This window comes from Lutra lutra, chromosome 5 (assembly GCF_902655055.1).
Source record: "Lutra lutra chromosome 5, mLutLut1.2, whole genome shotgun sequence".
Taxonomy (NCBI): domain Eukaryota; kingdom Metazoa; phylum Chordata; class Mammalia; order Carnivora; family Mustelidae; genus Lutra; species Lutra lutra.
In genome coordinates this window covers 156204015-156220902 of record NC_062282.1, presented here as the reverse complement: position 1 = coordinate 156220902, position 16888 = coordinate 156204015, and the positions used below count along the sequence as shown (strand labels likewise).

The window sequence follows — 16888 nt, the reverse complement described above, 5'->3', positions numbered from 1 at the left end:
TCCTGTTTGACAAGTTTCTGATTTTTTGTATTTCTCTCCTTAGTAGGTTTTTGAGAATGGCAACTACATTTTGACTTAGTCATAATTTAAAGTAGAATATATTTACAGGTGACTTCTGGATTTGTATTTTCTATCTACAGTCTCATGTTCAGCTATGTGTTTTACTTCTCCACCTGGGTATATTAAAACAACTTCAAAATGAGCACATGATAACTAAGTCAAAAGCTTCTCTGCTTTTGGCTCTTTCTCACTATTCTCAATATCACAAAATGAAGCATGCACCATCCTAAATTCTGCCCTTTCTTTCACCAACTGTATGTAACCTATACACAATTCTGTAAATTTTACCTTTTAATTATCTCTCTAGTTTACCCACTTCTTTCCATTTTAATTTCCTGCTACCTGCATACTGTTGAGATGGCTTCTTTACTAGATGGAGAGATATTTATTTAATTAATTGCTCACATCTTCCATTATACCCTCTATCTTACATTACTAGGTGCACACAATTTTTAATGCACTGTGGAACCTATGCTTGTCTTATCTGCTTTAAGAAATGCAATTATTTGTCCAACGATTATTGAGACATTGAGAGCACAGATGTGAAGGAAACAGTACCTTTATATGCTAGTGGTTCAATTCAGTTAATTGGTAGATTTTCACTATCTGATAGTATCTAATATTTAACAAAATAAGTAATTAACGGGGGAAAATTTCACTTTCAGCAAGTTGGTTGCAAAAAATCAAATCTATCTCAAGCTATAAGCTTAATGGCTATGTGCTTTTATTTTACTTGGATATTTGTTACTAAATTGATGTGGTTGCAAATCAACTTTATCTAAACAGTGGCACACCAACTGGGAAAAGGAGGAAAGAGTTTATATTGTTTTTTGCTAAGTTACAAATAAGTTAATATGTATATAAGAAAGAAAAGAATCCACAGGTGAATTTTAAAGGGCTGACAGCTTATAACAGGAACCAAATAGTCTTCAAATGGTACAATACACTTTAGATAACCGAGAGGCCATTTTATTTAAAATTATTAGAAGAGCCAGAGGATATACAGAATATAAAGATATGGTTGGAAATAGAATGTTTTTCTTTGTGCTCAGGAGTGCACAAACATCTCTGAACTCCAAGTAAACTGGAGCTTAATGATCTAAAAAAACATATGGGAAATGAAAAGATTTCTTAGGCAGAGTTTGGGAATTGTTGATAAGCATGATCAGAGACTTAGATAACCTCGGAAAAATGGGGACTCTCCTATTTTGAGTAACAATAGAGCAACAATTCTTTTTTACTTCTATAGGGCAATTAAAGTGTTTAAATGTTAAGTGTAGATGTGATAAATAAGAATAGAATTATTAATTTTTCTGCTCATAATTGTAAAGATACCGTTTACTAGAGTGAGAATAGCACAGTGCAATAATGTCTGGCATTTGGTGTCCCATTGGAGCTCAGTCCATAGACACCATGATATTGTGAGCTGGTTACTCAAGGGACTTACTCTTGAGGTTATTTCTCTGAATTCTGTGTGATTACTGAAAGATAACATTTTTCTACTGCCTCTTGCATTACAATGGGATAATCAGGATGAATTTAATTGGTAATGTTTTGGAAAGTGGCAAGGTAAGCTCCTGATGTCTTAGTGAATCCTTACATGATAGGGGGAAATTATGACTGCAGGGCTCTTGTGCATGACCATGTCCCAGCATCCTCTCCTATGGACATTTTAATGAGCTACACATTTTCCATAGAGGGAAGATGGTAAATCTCTAACCCTTCTAGGGACATGACTAGGTCACATCAACAGGACTTTTTTTTTTTCTCTTTCCTAGCTTAAGCCATATCCTCATCGCAGAGGTAAGTCACTGGGTTTCTTACTTCCAAGTTCTTTTTCTTAGAAGTGGAGTCAGTGAGGTTAAGTTAGCTCACTTTCTTCTGACATGTTCCCAGGCAAGTCCTGACATTTAGTCTAGAAACTGTTTATTTTTTTACCTTATTTGGCATGAACATTTCCATGTTGTACCACATATGGCATGGATCAGGATTAACCACTTTTGGAGCTGTTGCAGAGAGATTCAGGGCCCAGAGAGGTAGCTTTTGAGCCATTGTTTTACATTGCAAAGTAAAGTTTTACTTTGCATAGCTGAGGGTCAGACTTTACCTGTGGTCCTAACTCTCTGCCATAGCTTCAACATTTTTGCATACCTTTCCAGACAGTGGGAAGATCTAGGTATCATCTTTGTGGGCATACTGCTATCTGGTTTATGGGGCAGTCAGTGACTGGAGTCTACAACAACCCAGACTCCTCTTTTCTTAGAATCTTACATGTGGTTCCCAGCTAGTCCTTTCTGGGATCTTAACCTGGGGACACATTTTTATTTCCTCTCAAGACACAGGCAGCTGAAGATACTGCAGACAAGAAAGTAACTCCTGAGGCCAAATGAATGTTCTTGGCCTGAAATAGGTATATTTACATTTATGGTCAGGTTCTATGTTTTATGGCATGTAGATCAAACTGAAATTAAAGCAACTCAGAATCGTGAAGCTGAATTTCAAACTAGTCTTTTCATGTTGCCTTTGACTATTCACAACTAAACAGGAAATATCTCATAAAATTCTTTTCATTTTGTTCTCTCTCTCTTTCTTATACCCAATATTCTGCTCAAAGGCAGCAAAGACTGGGTTTAAATTGTTCACTCCTGATTCTTCTATATTCTTCAAACTGAAAAAAATAATCATTCCCACCCAAATATTTTTGCATTTAATAAACACTTGTGAAACATCTTACCAGGGTAGGGTGACAATCTCATTGAATTAAAAGGGAATTGATTGAGGATATACATTATTTGCTCAACCAATTCATCTTAATTCTGACTACAAATAAATTCCTGAAAAAATTGGCTCTGAAGGGAGATCAATATATGGCATGTATGTCCACTTACCACCCTCTTTGCTGCTTTGTCTACTTGCAGCCACAGTCTCCTGAACTGCTCTGGGGCTATCTTTGATTCTATAGACAATGAAGATGCTTGTATTTTACATCAGCACGCTCCCTCCTTTCATGGCACATGTCATAATTATCTTGTTTTGAGAGAACATTTGAATTCAATTTTTTAAAAGAATTTTTAATTAGTAAATTATTTTAGAGAGAGTTGGGGAGGGGTAGAGGAAGAGAAGCAGACCGACTGCCCGCTGAGTGGGGAGCATGATGCCGGGGCAATCCCATGACCCCAAGAATACAACCTGAGGCCAAATCAAGAGCTGGTTGCTTAACCAACTGAGCAACCCAGGTGCCTCTGAACTCAATTTTTTTTTAAGATTTTATTTATTTATTTGACAGAGAGAGAGAGAGAGATCCCAAGTAGGCAGAGAGACAGGCAAAGAGAGAGGGGAAGCAGGCTGCCTGCTGAGCAGAGAGCCCGATGTGGGACTCGATCCCAGAACCCTGAGATCATGACCTGAGCTGAAAGCAGAGGCTTAACCCAGGGAGCCACCCAGGCACCCTGAACTCAATTTTTAAAAAAATTGCTTTTGAGTGCAACTTTTCCTGTATTAAAAAGTACATCTAGTTAGCTGACAATATTTGTGTCCTTTGGCCTAGATTTATTCTATTTGGATGAGAAAATTGCTTTTAGTATGTTTAAAGTAAGTTCTTGTTTTGTGTTTTGTAGTTGGGTCTAGAAAGGAATAAAAGAGGTTGCGGGGGGGTCTGCCAGAACAGAGTAGCAGGTTAAATAGTTCATAGCAACATTTAGAATACATGGGCTCATCATTACAATAGCATTTTCAACTCATGCCCTACAATCACACAGTGAAATAATGGAGGGCACAGTATTCTCAAAGTGAAAATAATTCCACTTAGAGAAGGAGGTAAGATTCACAAAATCTGGTGATCATGTAGCATTTCTGATAGGGTCAACCTAGAATAGCAGACTGGGAAGGTGACTCTAGAGCTGGAATCTGGTGAATAGGTTTTTAAAGGAGAAAAAGCTCCAAGTGGGGGTGAACGGCTATGGGGGTGTCCAGCACAATCAGGGGGCATAGGCTTTATCAATGATAATCAGATATGATAATCAGGCTGGACCCCGTGTGATATGGAAATACCCAGAGGTTTACTATATTCTAAGGCAGATAGATGAGAGGTATATCCAAAATTGCATTGATTAGGATCATTTCATGTTCTGAGGTTGGCACTATTAGTGGTCTTTAAAAGTGGTGAGTGACTGTGGAGAAACAGAAAGCATTATCTGCAAAGGTGTAGAGAACCCTGTCCCATGGGATGCTGCATGTCACTATGGGTAGGGTCTAGACAAAGGGACTAAAAATCCTAATGTTAAAAGGTCTTTTCAGTTGTCAAATGCAAAATTCAGCTTTATATGATAGTTTAGGGGCCAGGCTACAGTGTGTTTGAATGGCAAGGAAGACTAGTCTGCACAGAAAGGAAAAACAGAAGCATAATGGGGCATAGTCAGCATCTGGGAGAACTGGAAGGGAAGTTGGTTGGACTTTGAAAGAAACTTCTTCAATATTGGTAAAAGAGGCAATGATTAGCACGATTTATTTGGTTCCCAAATAGACAATCTCATTGTTTCCATTGTATCCCTGCATATTTAAGGAAATGTGTCTTTCTTTATAGATATTTTCTGCTTTAATTAAGAAAACAGTGATAGTATTTTGTAATGCAGGTGTTTTACAGTTTTGTAAAAAAATATACAATTAGTTTACAATATAGCCTTTTAATTTGTTCTTTTATATGAATTATTAAATTATTAAACTGTTTCTGAAATATTTTTAAAAATTATCTTGTTACTTTTGTGTTACTATAATATGCTATTTTTTATACTTTTGGGGGATGTTATATTAATATTCATGATTACTTTTGTTTATTATGCTATATAAAATATTATCTTTATTTTTACTAGATTTTATTTTCTGACATATTTCTAACTTATTTCTTATTTTTTCTCATTTTATCTTATTTAAAGGAAGTATTAAAACTCTGTTTACATTTTAATATTCAAATTTTTAAAAAATTTATTTAATAATCCCCAATTGAAATTTTGGCACCCTCTTTCACTTAAATTTCTATTATATATTTAAGTTTCACAGCAATGAGTTAGAGAATATAATGAGAGAAATTCCTATTCTCCACATAATTGAGTGTTTCATTAAAGCTTAATACCTGGTCAATAACACAAACTTTATTATATGACCAGTGTGTTGTGTATTTTATGTTTGTTTTACGGGAATTTAGTAGGTCTATGTCTCATTGTAGATTGACATATAGTTATAAAGTAACTGTGAGAATTAGAACTTTAGCTTGCATGTTAGCTTTCATAATGTTAAACTGTGAGTGTTTGATGTCAAAATTTACTAACTGAAAATCTTACAATATATTATGTTTTTAACTCTTCATGTCACCTTTCATTGTAACTCCCTCTTTCTCCTTTATTCCATTCTGGGCAAGTTACTCAGGCATATCTTTTACTCAGCTTAGTTTTCACTTCCTTAGTACAAATTAGGATGTAATTGCTCTATATGTCCTTAATCAATTTCTACAGCCAGTTTACCTTTTAAAATAAACTGTTTTGAATCATTTGTTTTAGTAACATCCTTGTCTTAAATTTCTTGAGTGTGAAGGACTACTGTTTGCTTCCCAAATATTTATACTGGTTTTTGGAAAAATTCTTCTGCAAGTATATGTTCTTCATTGAACTTTTGTTTCTTGAAGGTTGCACATTTTCCTTTTTGTCTTTGTCCTTGGTCTTGTTTTGTATTTTAGTTGTTTTTTTTTTAAATGTTCAAAACCTAGGTCCAGTGTTTTTATATTTCTTAAATACCCACCTTTGGATGTACATAGTGATCTAGGCTTATTGTTTCCTGAATAAACAGAACTTTCTTTCTTTCTTTCTTCTTTCTTTCTTTCTTTCTTTCTTTCTTTCTTCTTTTCTTCCCCTGGATGCTTTTTTGGGTTTTCCTCATCAAGTGCATTTATTTGTAGTGAACATGGCTTAATATATATTAGATACACTTTTATATACTTTAAAACTGAGGCATGTTTTATTAAACTACTTGCTAAACATGATCTTTTTTCATGTTTCATCTTTTTTCTATTTTTAAAATAAGAAAAATATTTATTCATATTTGAACAATTACTATTTGTGTTACACAAGTCAAAATAGTAAAATGGTGAATGGCAAAATCTCATCTCTCTCCCAGAGGTCTACCACTCCTATAAGCCACTGCTCTGAGCAGCTTCCTGTGTATCTGCATATATAGGGACATATGACTATACAGAATTCCTCTAATTTAGGCACATATACATGGAATGTGATACATATGTTTACACATGGAATGTGATACATATGTTTACACATTCCATAGTTTTAGAATTGTTCCTGTTTAGAATATTCTCTTTCTACTCCCTATTTGATATGTTGAAGATATAAGATTTGAAGAGAAAAGTTGTGGAAATACTGCATTCACTGCCAATATTTATAGTTTAATAATTTTTCTATAGAACTAATTTAAAAACCTTCAAAGCTTAGTAATTTATGATGCTCTTAATGAGTAATGAGGATTTCTAACTTGATCAGAAAAATCGCTATGATTAAAAGGTCCAAACTCAGTGTTATCTGAAGTGGAATTAATTGCTTTCTGTAAACTCTGCAATGCATCTTTGGCAGGTGACTGGACACTGCTGTTCTCTGTGAGTCCACTTGTGGATGTGTATAGTGAAATCAATAAAGGTTCAGAATGATGAGGGTAGACTGAGGCAATGTTTATTCCCCATGCATATTAAAGGTAGTGGTTTCAGTGTTCACCAGTGAAGGGACTGGGGACATTTTGCAGGGCTCGTACATGAAGTGACAAAGACAGAACTAAAAACAATTAATTCTGCATAATATTTATTCAAGAAAAAAATGAATTTGAAAAAGGAAGCATTTGTTTTTGTAATAGACATATATTTTCTTTAGTAATAGATAAAATACATGAAGTTTCCTACTGGGAAAGAATGGGGCAAATAGACAAAATAGTAATGAAGATATTACAGGATGGTTCCATTTTGTAATTACAAGATTGAGGTGGAGTTCATCAAAACCAAGAAGTTTTTGTGTGGTCTGACTGCTACTTATCACGTTAGAAGTCCCCCTATCAAATTCATGCTTTTTAATACTTGTATTTCATTTCATTTTTAAATTTTATTTTGTCTTTGTAAGTTTTTATTTAAATTCTAGTTAACATATAGTATATTAGTTTCAGGAGTAGAATTTAGAGATTCATCACTTACATACAACACCCAGTGCTCATCCCAATAAGTGCACTCGTTAATGCCCAACACCCATTCAAACCATCCCTCCACCTACTTCCCCTCCAGTAACCCTCCACAAACCCAGAGTTTGTACTCTATCATTAAGAGTCTTTTTTGTGGTTTGTCTCCTCTTTTTTTCCCTCTCCCATATGTTCATCTGTTTTTTTTTTAATTCCACATAAGTGTGAAATCAATACAGTATTTATCTTTCTCTGATTGACTTATTTTTCTTAGCATAATACACTTTAGCTCCATACATGTTGTTGAAAATGGCAAAATTTCATTATTTTCGATAGCTGAGTAATAGTCCATTGTATGTATCTACCACATCTTCTTTTTTTATTTTTTTAAGATTTTATTTATTTATTTGACAGACAGAGATTGAAAGTAGGCAGAGAGGCAGGCAGAGAGAGGAAGGGAAGCAAGCTCCCCACTGAGCAGGAAGCCCGATGCGGGGCTTGATCCCAGGATCCTGGGATCATGATCTGAACTGAAGGCAGAGGCTTTAACCCACTGAGCCACACAGGCACCCCCACATCTTCTTTATCCATTCATCAGTCTATGGACATTTGTGTACTTTCCATAGTTTGACTATTGTTGACAATGCTGCTATAAACATCAGGACACATGTCCCTTCAAACCAGTATTTTTGTATCCTTTGGATAAATACTTAGTAGTACAATTGCTGGGCCATAGAGTAGCTCTATTTTTAACATCTTGAGGAACCTCCAACCTGTTTCCAGAGGGCTACACCAGTTTGCATTCCCACCAACAGTGTAAGGGGATTTTCCTTCTGCATCTTTGCCAACACCTGTTGTTTCCTATGTTGTTGATTTTAGCAATTCTAATATAGCCATGTTTAAATAGATGGCAGAATAGCATGTGTTTGAGGCAGCTCCAAGATGGAGGATTGGTAAGGCCTGCTTATTCATTCATTTGGTAATGGTATCTACTAGTAACTCTACTATTGACTAGAGATGTGTTAGTCTCTTTAGGGAAAATAAAATAGGTATGAAATGGTGAATGTAATTTAGATGAATTGCTGACTAATTTTGGGGAGACTACTTTGTGCTGAGCCATCTAAGTATTGGGTGCTACAAAATTACATTTTATGTGACACTTGGTCTCATGACTCTCAAAAGCTGTTGTGAACAGATACATACACAACTTAGTCATGTAAGCAAATAGAGAAGATGTTGTATATTATCTAGTCATGTGCAAAAAAAAAAAATAATTACCCCATTAGCTAGTTTCCCATTCAAATAAGGACAAAGGATTTGGAGTATAGTATTAAAGTATGATACTGAGGGAAATTTCATTGGTAGCTGCAATGTAAAAGAAGGACTCACCTTTTTGTGATGAAATCATAATTACTAGCTTTCTAAGTATCATTATTTTATAAATTGGATACAGTGCCATCATTGGATATAAAATAGCCCCTTAATTAATTGTTTCCAAAACAAGAGCCACATTTTGCATTCACACTTTGAGCTGATGACTAAAGTACACATGATTCCAGGAAAAAGAAATCTAAAACCATATGGATAGGATTTCACTTCCTAAAAATTGATCATAGAGCCTGGAGTATCCTGAGTCTCTGACAAAAGGAGTACGCAAAACAAACAAACAAATAAAAAAACAACCACCACGACCACCACCACCACCAACAAAAAACCCCTAAGAAATAAACATAATGAGAAGGAAGACGAAAGGTAGTGTAGAGAATTAACTGGAGGAAGAAATAGACTTGTTAAGTGTATATAATACACTATATATATATATATATATATATATATATATATATAAAATACACTATATAAAATATACTATAGTATTATATAATACTATAATATACACACTATATAGTCTATATAATATATAATAATATATATACATATATAATACATAATATATACTATATATAATACATAATAATATATATACATATATAATACATAATAATATATACTATATATTATATACACTATATAGTATATATAATACACTTGTTAAGTATATGTGTGCCTTTGACTGGGTCACTTAAACTCTGAGGACTTGATTTTTAAAGTAATGCCATTTAAAAAATGTAATGACCATTACATCTGCTATATTTTTAAAAATATAAATTTATAAATGGCCTCCACTATTTTGGGTGATGAAAATGGTTTTATTTCTTCTTGATTGAAATTGCTTAAAACAAACCTGTTTTTTCCTTCTATTGAAATTAGTTATATTTCCCATCTTTCTGTAACTAGAAAGATGTTAATATAAAGAGGTAAATTTGATTGGATGGAAGTGATGGTCTAATTTATTTCCTGCAATAGATAATATTGCTTCCCTCAACACACACACAGTTTTATTGAGATATAACTGATACACAAAAATCTTCACATATTTGAAGTGTAGAGTTGATGAATCTGGACATATATATGAACTATTCCCATAATCAAGGTAATAAATTACCTGCAAAAGTTTTCTAGTTTACTTGTGTCCTCTTGTGTGTGTGTATGTGTGTGTGTGTGTGGTAAGAATACTTAACATAATTTGCCCACTTAACACATTTTAATTGCATAATTAAATTTAATTGCATAATTGTATTGTTAAATTCAAGCAATATGTTGGACAGTAGTTTTCTAGAATTTACTCATTTGTATGACTGTAATTTTATAACCATTGAACAACTTCCTATTTTTCTCTCCTCCCATCCTCTGGCCACCACACCATTTTATTTTTTGTTTCTGTAGGTTTAACTGTTTTATATACCTCATGTAAGCGGAATATTTTTGCTTCTGTGTCTGGCTTATTTCACTTAGCATAATGCCCTCAAGGTTTATCCATTTTGTGCATTGCAGGATTTCTTTTTTAAAACTGAATAACATTACATTAATATCAAATGATATAATATTCATTAAGATTGAGTAATAAATACCATATCTATTCACCCATAGATGGACACTTAAGTTGGCTGTTGTAAATAATGCTGTAATGAACACAAAAATAAAGACATTTCTTTGAGATCCTGATCTCAGTTCTTTTGGATATATACCTGAAATGGGACTGTTAGGTCATATGAAAGTTTTGTTTTTAATTTTTGAGGAAGGTTGATTCTGTTTCTCATAGTGACTGTATCATTTTACACCCCCACCAACACCATACAAGGATTCTAATTTCTCCAAAACCTTGTCAACATTCCCTATCTTTTTTGATAACATCCATATTTACAGGTATGATGTGATATTGTATTTTTCATTGCATTATCTTGATGATGACAATGCCAAGCACTTTTTCCTATACCTATTCAACATCTGTATGTCTCATTTGGAGAAATGTCCATTCAAGACTTTGCCTACTTTTTAATTAAGTTTTTTATTTATTTATTTATCTATCTATATATCTATTTATTTATTTATTTTGCTATTGTTTCATTTGTGATTCTTATATATTTTGGATATTAACTCCTTTTTGGATATTTGTTTTGCAAATATTTTCTTCCATTTCCTAGATTTTCCTTTTGTTGTCTGTGGTTTTGGTGTCATATCTATAAAAATATTTTCAAGACCAATGTCATGAAGCTTTTCCTTTATGTTTCTCCGAAAAGTTTATGTTTTAGATCTTACATTTAAGTTTTCAATACATTTGGAGTTGATTAATGGTGCATGTAGTGTAAGCTAGACGTCCAACTTCATTCTTTTGCATGTGGATATTTAGCTTTCCCAGCACCATTTATTGAAAAGACTATCTTTTTACCATTATGTATCCCTGGTAACTTTGTTGGCAATCCAGTGGTTGTATATAAATGGGTTCTATCGGGGCCCTTCATTTTACTCCACTGATACATACATCTACATTTATGTCAGTACCATAGGTTCTAATTATTGTAGCTCGATTATGATGTTTTTACATATGTCTGCTCTTCTCTAGTTTAGAGAGCATCAGAGGAGAAGATGTGTATTTATTTACAATGCAGATAGTAGGAAAAATGATCTAAGCTACTAGATGTAAGGACATAGGTTCTAAGAACTTAACATAGAATACTTTTGGGGGAAGTATACTGTCTCATTTGACCTTATATAATATGTCATCTTTCTCATCTGTAGCAGCCTTTGGGAACACACTTTGCATATGGGGATGATGAGGAGTACCAATGAGATCAGACTAACAGGTTTTGTCCTCTTGGGGTTTTCTGATTATCCTCAGTTACAGAAGGTTCTATTTGTGGTCATTTTGATCTTGTATTTATTAACCATTTTTGGGAATACCACCATCATTCTGTTATCTCGTCTGGAATCCAAGCTTCATATGCCAATGTATTTTTTCCTTTCTCATCTCTGCTTTTTGGATATATGCTTTACCAACAGTGTTATTCCTCAGCTCTTGGTAAACTTGTGGGATCCTATGAGAAACATCACCTATGGTGGCTGTGTGGTTCAGCTCTATGTCTCTCTTGCCCAGGGATCTACAGAATGTGTCCTCCTAGCTGTGATGTCCTATGATCGCTACATTGCCATCTGCCGTCCCCTCCACTACACTGTCACAATGCATCCTCATCTTTGTATGGCTTTGGCATCTTTGGCATGGCTCAGTGGGGTGGTCACTACCCTAGTACAGTTACTCTCACCTTGCAGCTACCTTTCTGTAGGCATCATCAAGTGGATCATTTCATCTGTGAGGTCCCTGTACTCATCAAGTTGGCTTGTGTGGATACCACTTTCAATGAGGCTGAGCTCTTTGTAGCTAGCATTATCTTCCTTATAGTACCTGTTTCCATCATCCCGGTTTCCTATGGCTACATTGCCCAAGCAGTTTTGAGGATTAAGTCAGCTTCTGGAAGAAAGAAAGCATCTGGGACCTGCTCCTCCCACCTGATGGTTGTCATAATCTTCTATGGAACCATCATCTTCATGTATCTGCAGCCAGCCAAGAGTAGATCCAAGGACCAGGGAAAGTTTGTTTCCCTCTTTTACACCGTGGTGACCCCCATCCTCAACCCTCTTATCTATACTTTGAGAAATAAAGAGGTTAAGTGGGCACTAAGGAAAGTTCTAGGAAAGATTCTGGGAATAAATTTTACATGATTATTTAAATAAAAGGTTTTTTAAAAAGCACTACCGTGATAAACATCTCTTTGTGTGTGGTAAAATAAAAAAAAAAAAAAAAACATTAAACTTTTTTTTTTAAAAACATTAAACTTCTTAATAAAAGCCTATTTTGGTCATTTTCTCCCATTTTCTTTTGGTTAATTATTTATACAACATTCTATAATATACTGTGGAATATATGTGGAATATATAATATACTGTGGAACATTGCCTTTACCCAATAGAACAAAAAAATAGCAAAAAAAAAAAAAAGTCAATACTTCAATCTATTCTTAAATATCTTTCCTCCTGAAATATATTATCTATGAAACACTGCTGAAATTGTTGTTTTCCCATGTTGAGGAAAAAAAAATTGAGAAATGTTTTAAACTAGTCATTTCTTTTTTCTTTATTTGTGAAAAACATATTTGGCCTCTCAGCTTTCCTGTATCTCTAGTTGGACCAGTGTCTTCCCTTTTTCCAAAGTTGCACCAAAGATGGAAGAAATTGAGGCAAACTGTTATGAAGCAGAATTTTTATTTCCTCCTACACTCTATCCTCTTAGAATGTGATATCAATGTGTAGAAGAGCATAATCCACATAGAAAAAAACCCATACATTCAGGTAGAGTATAAAGTAGAAAGAATCAACCTGGTTCTATTATTTTGTAGTTGAGCCAATAAAGCAGTTCTAAGTGACTGACAAAAGTAGTTGAGCCAGTAAACCAGTTCTGACTAAATGACTGACTAAGTGATTGACAAACCACATTTCTTTGCTTTTTTAATGTTTTATTTTTTTATAAACATATAATGTATTATTAGCCCCAGGAGTACAGGTCTATGAATCGCCAGGTTTACACACTTCACAGCACTCACCATAGCACATACCCTCCCCAATGTCCATAACCTCACCCCCCTCTCCCGACCCCCCTCCCTCCAGCAACCCTCAGTTTGTTTTGTGAGATTAAGAGTCTCTTATGGTTTGTCTCCCTCCCGATCCCATCTTGTTTCATTTATTCTTTTCCTACCCCCTAAGCCCCCCACATTGCAACTCCACTTCCTCATATCAGGGAGATCATATGATAGTTGTCTTTCTCTGATTGACTTATTTCACTAAGCATAATACCCTCTAGTTCCATCCACATCATCACAAATGGCAGGATTTCATTTCTTTTTAATGGCTGCATAGTATTCCATTGTATATATATACCACATCTTCTTTATCCATTCATCTGTTGGTGGACATCTAGGTTCTTTCCATAGTTTGGCTATTGTTGACATTGTTGTTATAAACTTTAAGGTGCATGTGCCCCTTTGGATCACTATGACAAACCACATTTCTTTTTTGGAAATTACTAATAGTGACATCTGATTCATAAGAAAAAGCTTAGCTATATAATATTCTAGGGCTTGCAAATACATATAAATAAAAAACATTCACTATTGTTAGGGAACTCTACATTTCTATATTTAAACACATTTTCTTAACTTGCAGATTTATATTCCAGATGAGAGTTTAGTCAAACTAGTCTTGTTGTTTATGCTATAGCACTGATGATTTGTTTCCCAGGACTTCACTCTAAATGGCCTTTGCTTAGAACATTTATTTTCTGGGTGTTATACACAACTAATGAATCATTAAACACTTCATGAAAAGCTAGTGATGTACTGTATGTTGGCTAATCGATTTGAATTAAAAAAAAATTCCTTTCTGGAAATGAGTGACTTTTGCATCTTGATTCTTGGGAATTTGTTTGTAAACACTCCATTTCACTGAGTTTTTTGTAAACACTATTTCACTGAATTGTAGCAAACATTGATTATATGGTCTTTAGCTTCCAAGAATGCTGTGTGTTTAAACATGCATCAGAATAAATATATAAACTCAATGAAATGAGGAAGAATTTTGTGATAGTATCCTGCAGGTCCAGATGTGGTAATAATTTCAAATAAAGAATAAGGAGTCAGGGAATGAATTACCACTCCTAACTGTTCTAATACAGAGGTATAATGATAATGATAATGCTCTTCCTAGATTCTATCTCTTTGTGTGTGTGTATGTGTGTGTGTGTGTGTTTATTTAAGTACGATTAACATACAGTGTTATATTATTTGGGGTATACAATATTCAAGCATTCTATAGATTATTCAGAGCTCTTTAAGACAAGTGTACTCTTAATCTTCTTTATCTATTTCACCCATCATCCCATCCATCTTCTCTCTGGCAATCACCAGTTTGTTCACTATGTTTAAGAGTCTGGGTCTTTATCTCTTTTCTCTCTGCTTCTTCATTTGTTTTATTTCTTAAATTCCACAGATGTGCACAATCGCATGGTATTAATCTTTCTCTGAGTGATTTATTTCACTTAGATGATACCCTCAATGTCCATTCATGTCATAAATGGCAAAATCTCATTATTATGTATGACTATATAATATTCCATCACACACACATACACCATATCTTTCTCCATTCACCTGTCAATGGAAACAGGAGCTGCTTCTATATTGTGGCTATTGTAAACAATGTTGCAATAAACATAGGAATACATATATCTTTTCCAATTCGTGTTTTTGTTTTCTTTGGGTGAATATCCAACAATGACATTACTGGATCATATGGAAACTCTATTTTTTTTAAAGATTTTGTTGATTGATTGATTGATTATTTCTTTATTATAACACAACTGGGGTGAGATGCAGAAGGAGAGGGAGAGAGAGAATCTCAAGCAGATGTCCCACTGAGCCCAGAGCCTGACTCACTCCAGAGCCCAACAGGGGGCTCCATCTCAGGACCCTGAGATCATGACTTGATGCAAAATCAAGAATCAGAAACTTAAGTGACTGAGCCACCCAGGTGCCCCTCTATTTTTAATATTTTGACAAACCTTTTTACAGTCTTCCACTGCACCAATTTGAATCTCCACCAACAGTACAGGAGTGTTCCTTTGTCTTCTCATATTCATCAACAGGTGTTCTTTCTTTTAATTTTAGGCATTCTGACAGGTGTGAGGTGATATCTCACTGTAGTTTTCATTTGCATTCCTTGATGATTGCTGATGTTGGCCATCATTTCATGTCTTTTGGTCATTTGTATGTCTTCTTCAAAAATGTATATTCAGGGAGCCTGGGTGGCTCAGTGGGTTAAAGCCTCTGCCTTTGGCTCAGGTCATGATCCCAGGGTCCTGGGATTGAGCCCCGCATTGGGCTCTCTGCTCAGCATGGAGCCTGCTTCCTTCTCTCTCTCCCTGCCTCTCTGCCTATTTGTGATCTCTGTCTGTCAAATAAATAAAATCTTAAAAAAAATGTATATTCATGTCTCCTGCCCATTTCCTAATCAGATTATTATTGATTATTATTATTGATGTTGACTTGTGTAAGTTCTTTATATATTTTTGGATACTAACCCTTTATTGTATATATCATTTACAAATATCTTCTCCCATTTGGTAGGTTGCCTTTTTTTTTTTTTACATCCTTTTACATCCTTGTCATAAGTATGATTTTATTTTGATCTATCTATTATCTATCTATCAAGAGAGAACACAAGCAGAGGAAGTGGCAGACAGAGTGAGAAGCAGGCTCCCTGCTGAGCAAGGAGCCTGATGCCAGACTTGATCCCAAGACCCTGGGATCATGACCTGAGCTGAAGTCAGGACTCAAACTGCTGAGCCACCCAGGTGTGCCATGTCTTTTTGCTTCATTTATAGTTTCCTTCACTGTGCAAAAGCTTTTATTTTGATGAAGTCTGAGTAGCTTTTGGTTTTATTCCCCTTGCCTGAGGAGACTTATCTAGAAAACTGTTTCTATAGCTGATGTCAAAGGAACTATTGCCTAATGTACTCTTCTAGGAGTTTTTGATTTCAGGTGTCATATCTAAGTCTCTAATACATTTTGAGTTTATTTTTGTGTATGATGTAAGAAAGTGGTCCACTTTCATTCTTCTGCATATAGCTGTCCATTTTCCCCAACATGACTTGTTGAAAAGACTGTTTTCTCCCCATTGTATATTCTTGCATCCTTTGTGGTTAATTGGCCACTTAAGTGTGGGTTTATTTCTGGGCTCTCTATTCTGTTCTACTGAACTGTGTGTCTATTTTGTACCAGTATCATACTGTTTTGATCGCTATACTTGAAATCTGGGATGATAATATCTCCAGTTTTCTTATCATTTATTTATTTTTTCAAGATTGCTTTGGCTAATTGAGGTCTTTTATGGTTTCATACAAATTTTAGTTTACTTCTAGCTCTATAAACAGTGTTTTTGATATTTTCATAGGCATTGTATTCAATCTATAGATTGCTTTAGGTAATATGGACATTTTAATAATAATGATTCTTTCTGTACATAAGCATGGAATATCTTTCCATTTGTTTGTTTTATCTTCAATTTCACCAATATTTTATATTTTATAGTTTTCTGAGTACAGGTTTTTCATCTGTTTGATTAAGTTTATTCCTGGGTATTTTATTCTTCTTAGGGCAATTGTAAT

The 16888-nt window shown here is 34.5% G+C and overlaps 1 protein-coding gene across 1 annotated transcript; it reads left to right on the top strand.

The window, feature by feature from the left end:
* Window positions 1-11440: 11440 nt before the first annotated feature.
* On the top strand, window positions 11441-12393 carry LOC125100458 (olfactory receptor 2G2-like). Its single transcript, XM_047730641.1, is given in 2 exon segments — window positions 11441-11924; window positions 11927-12393. Coding segments are annotated over 2 exon segments (951 nt in total).
* Window positions 12394-16888: the final 4495 nt, after the last annotated feature.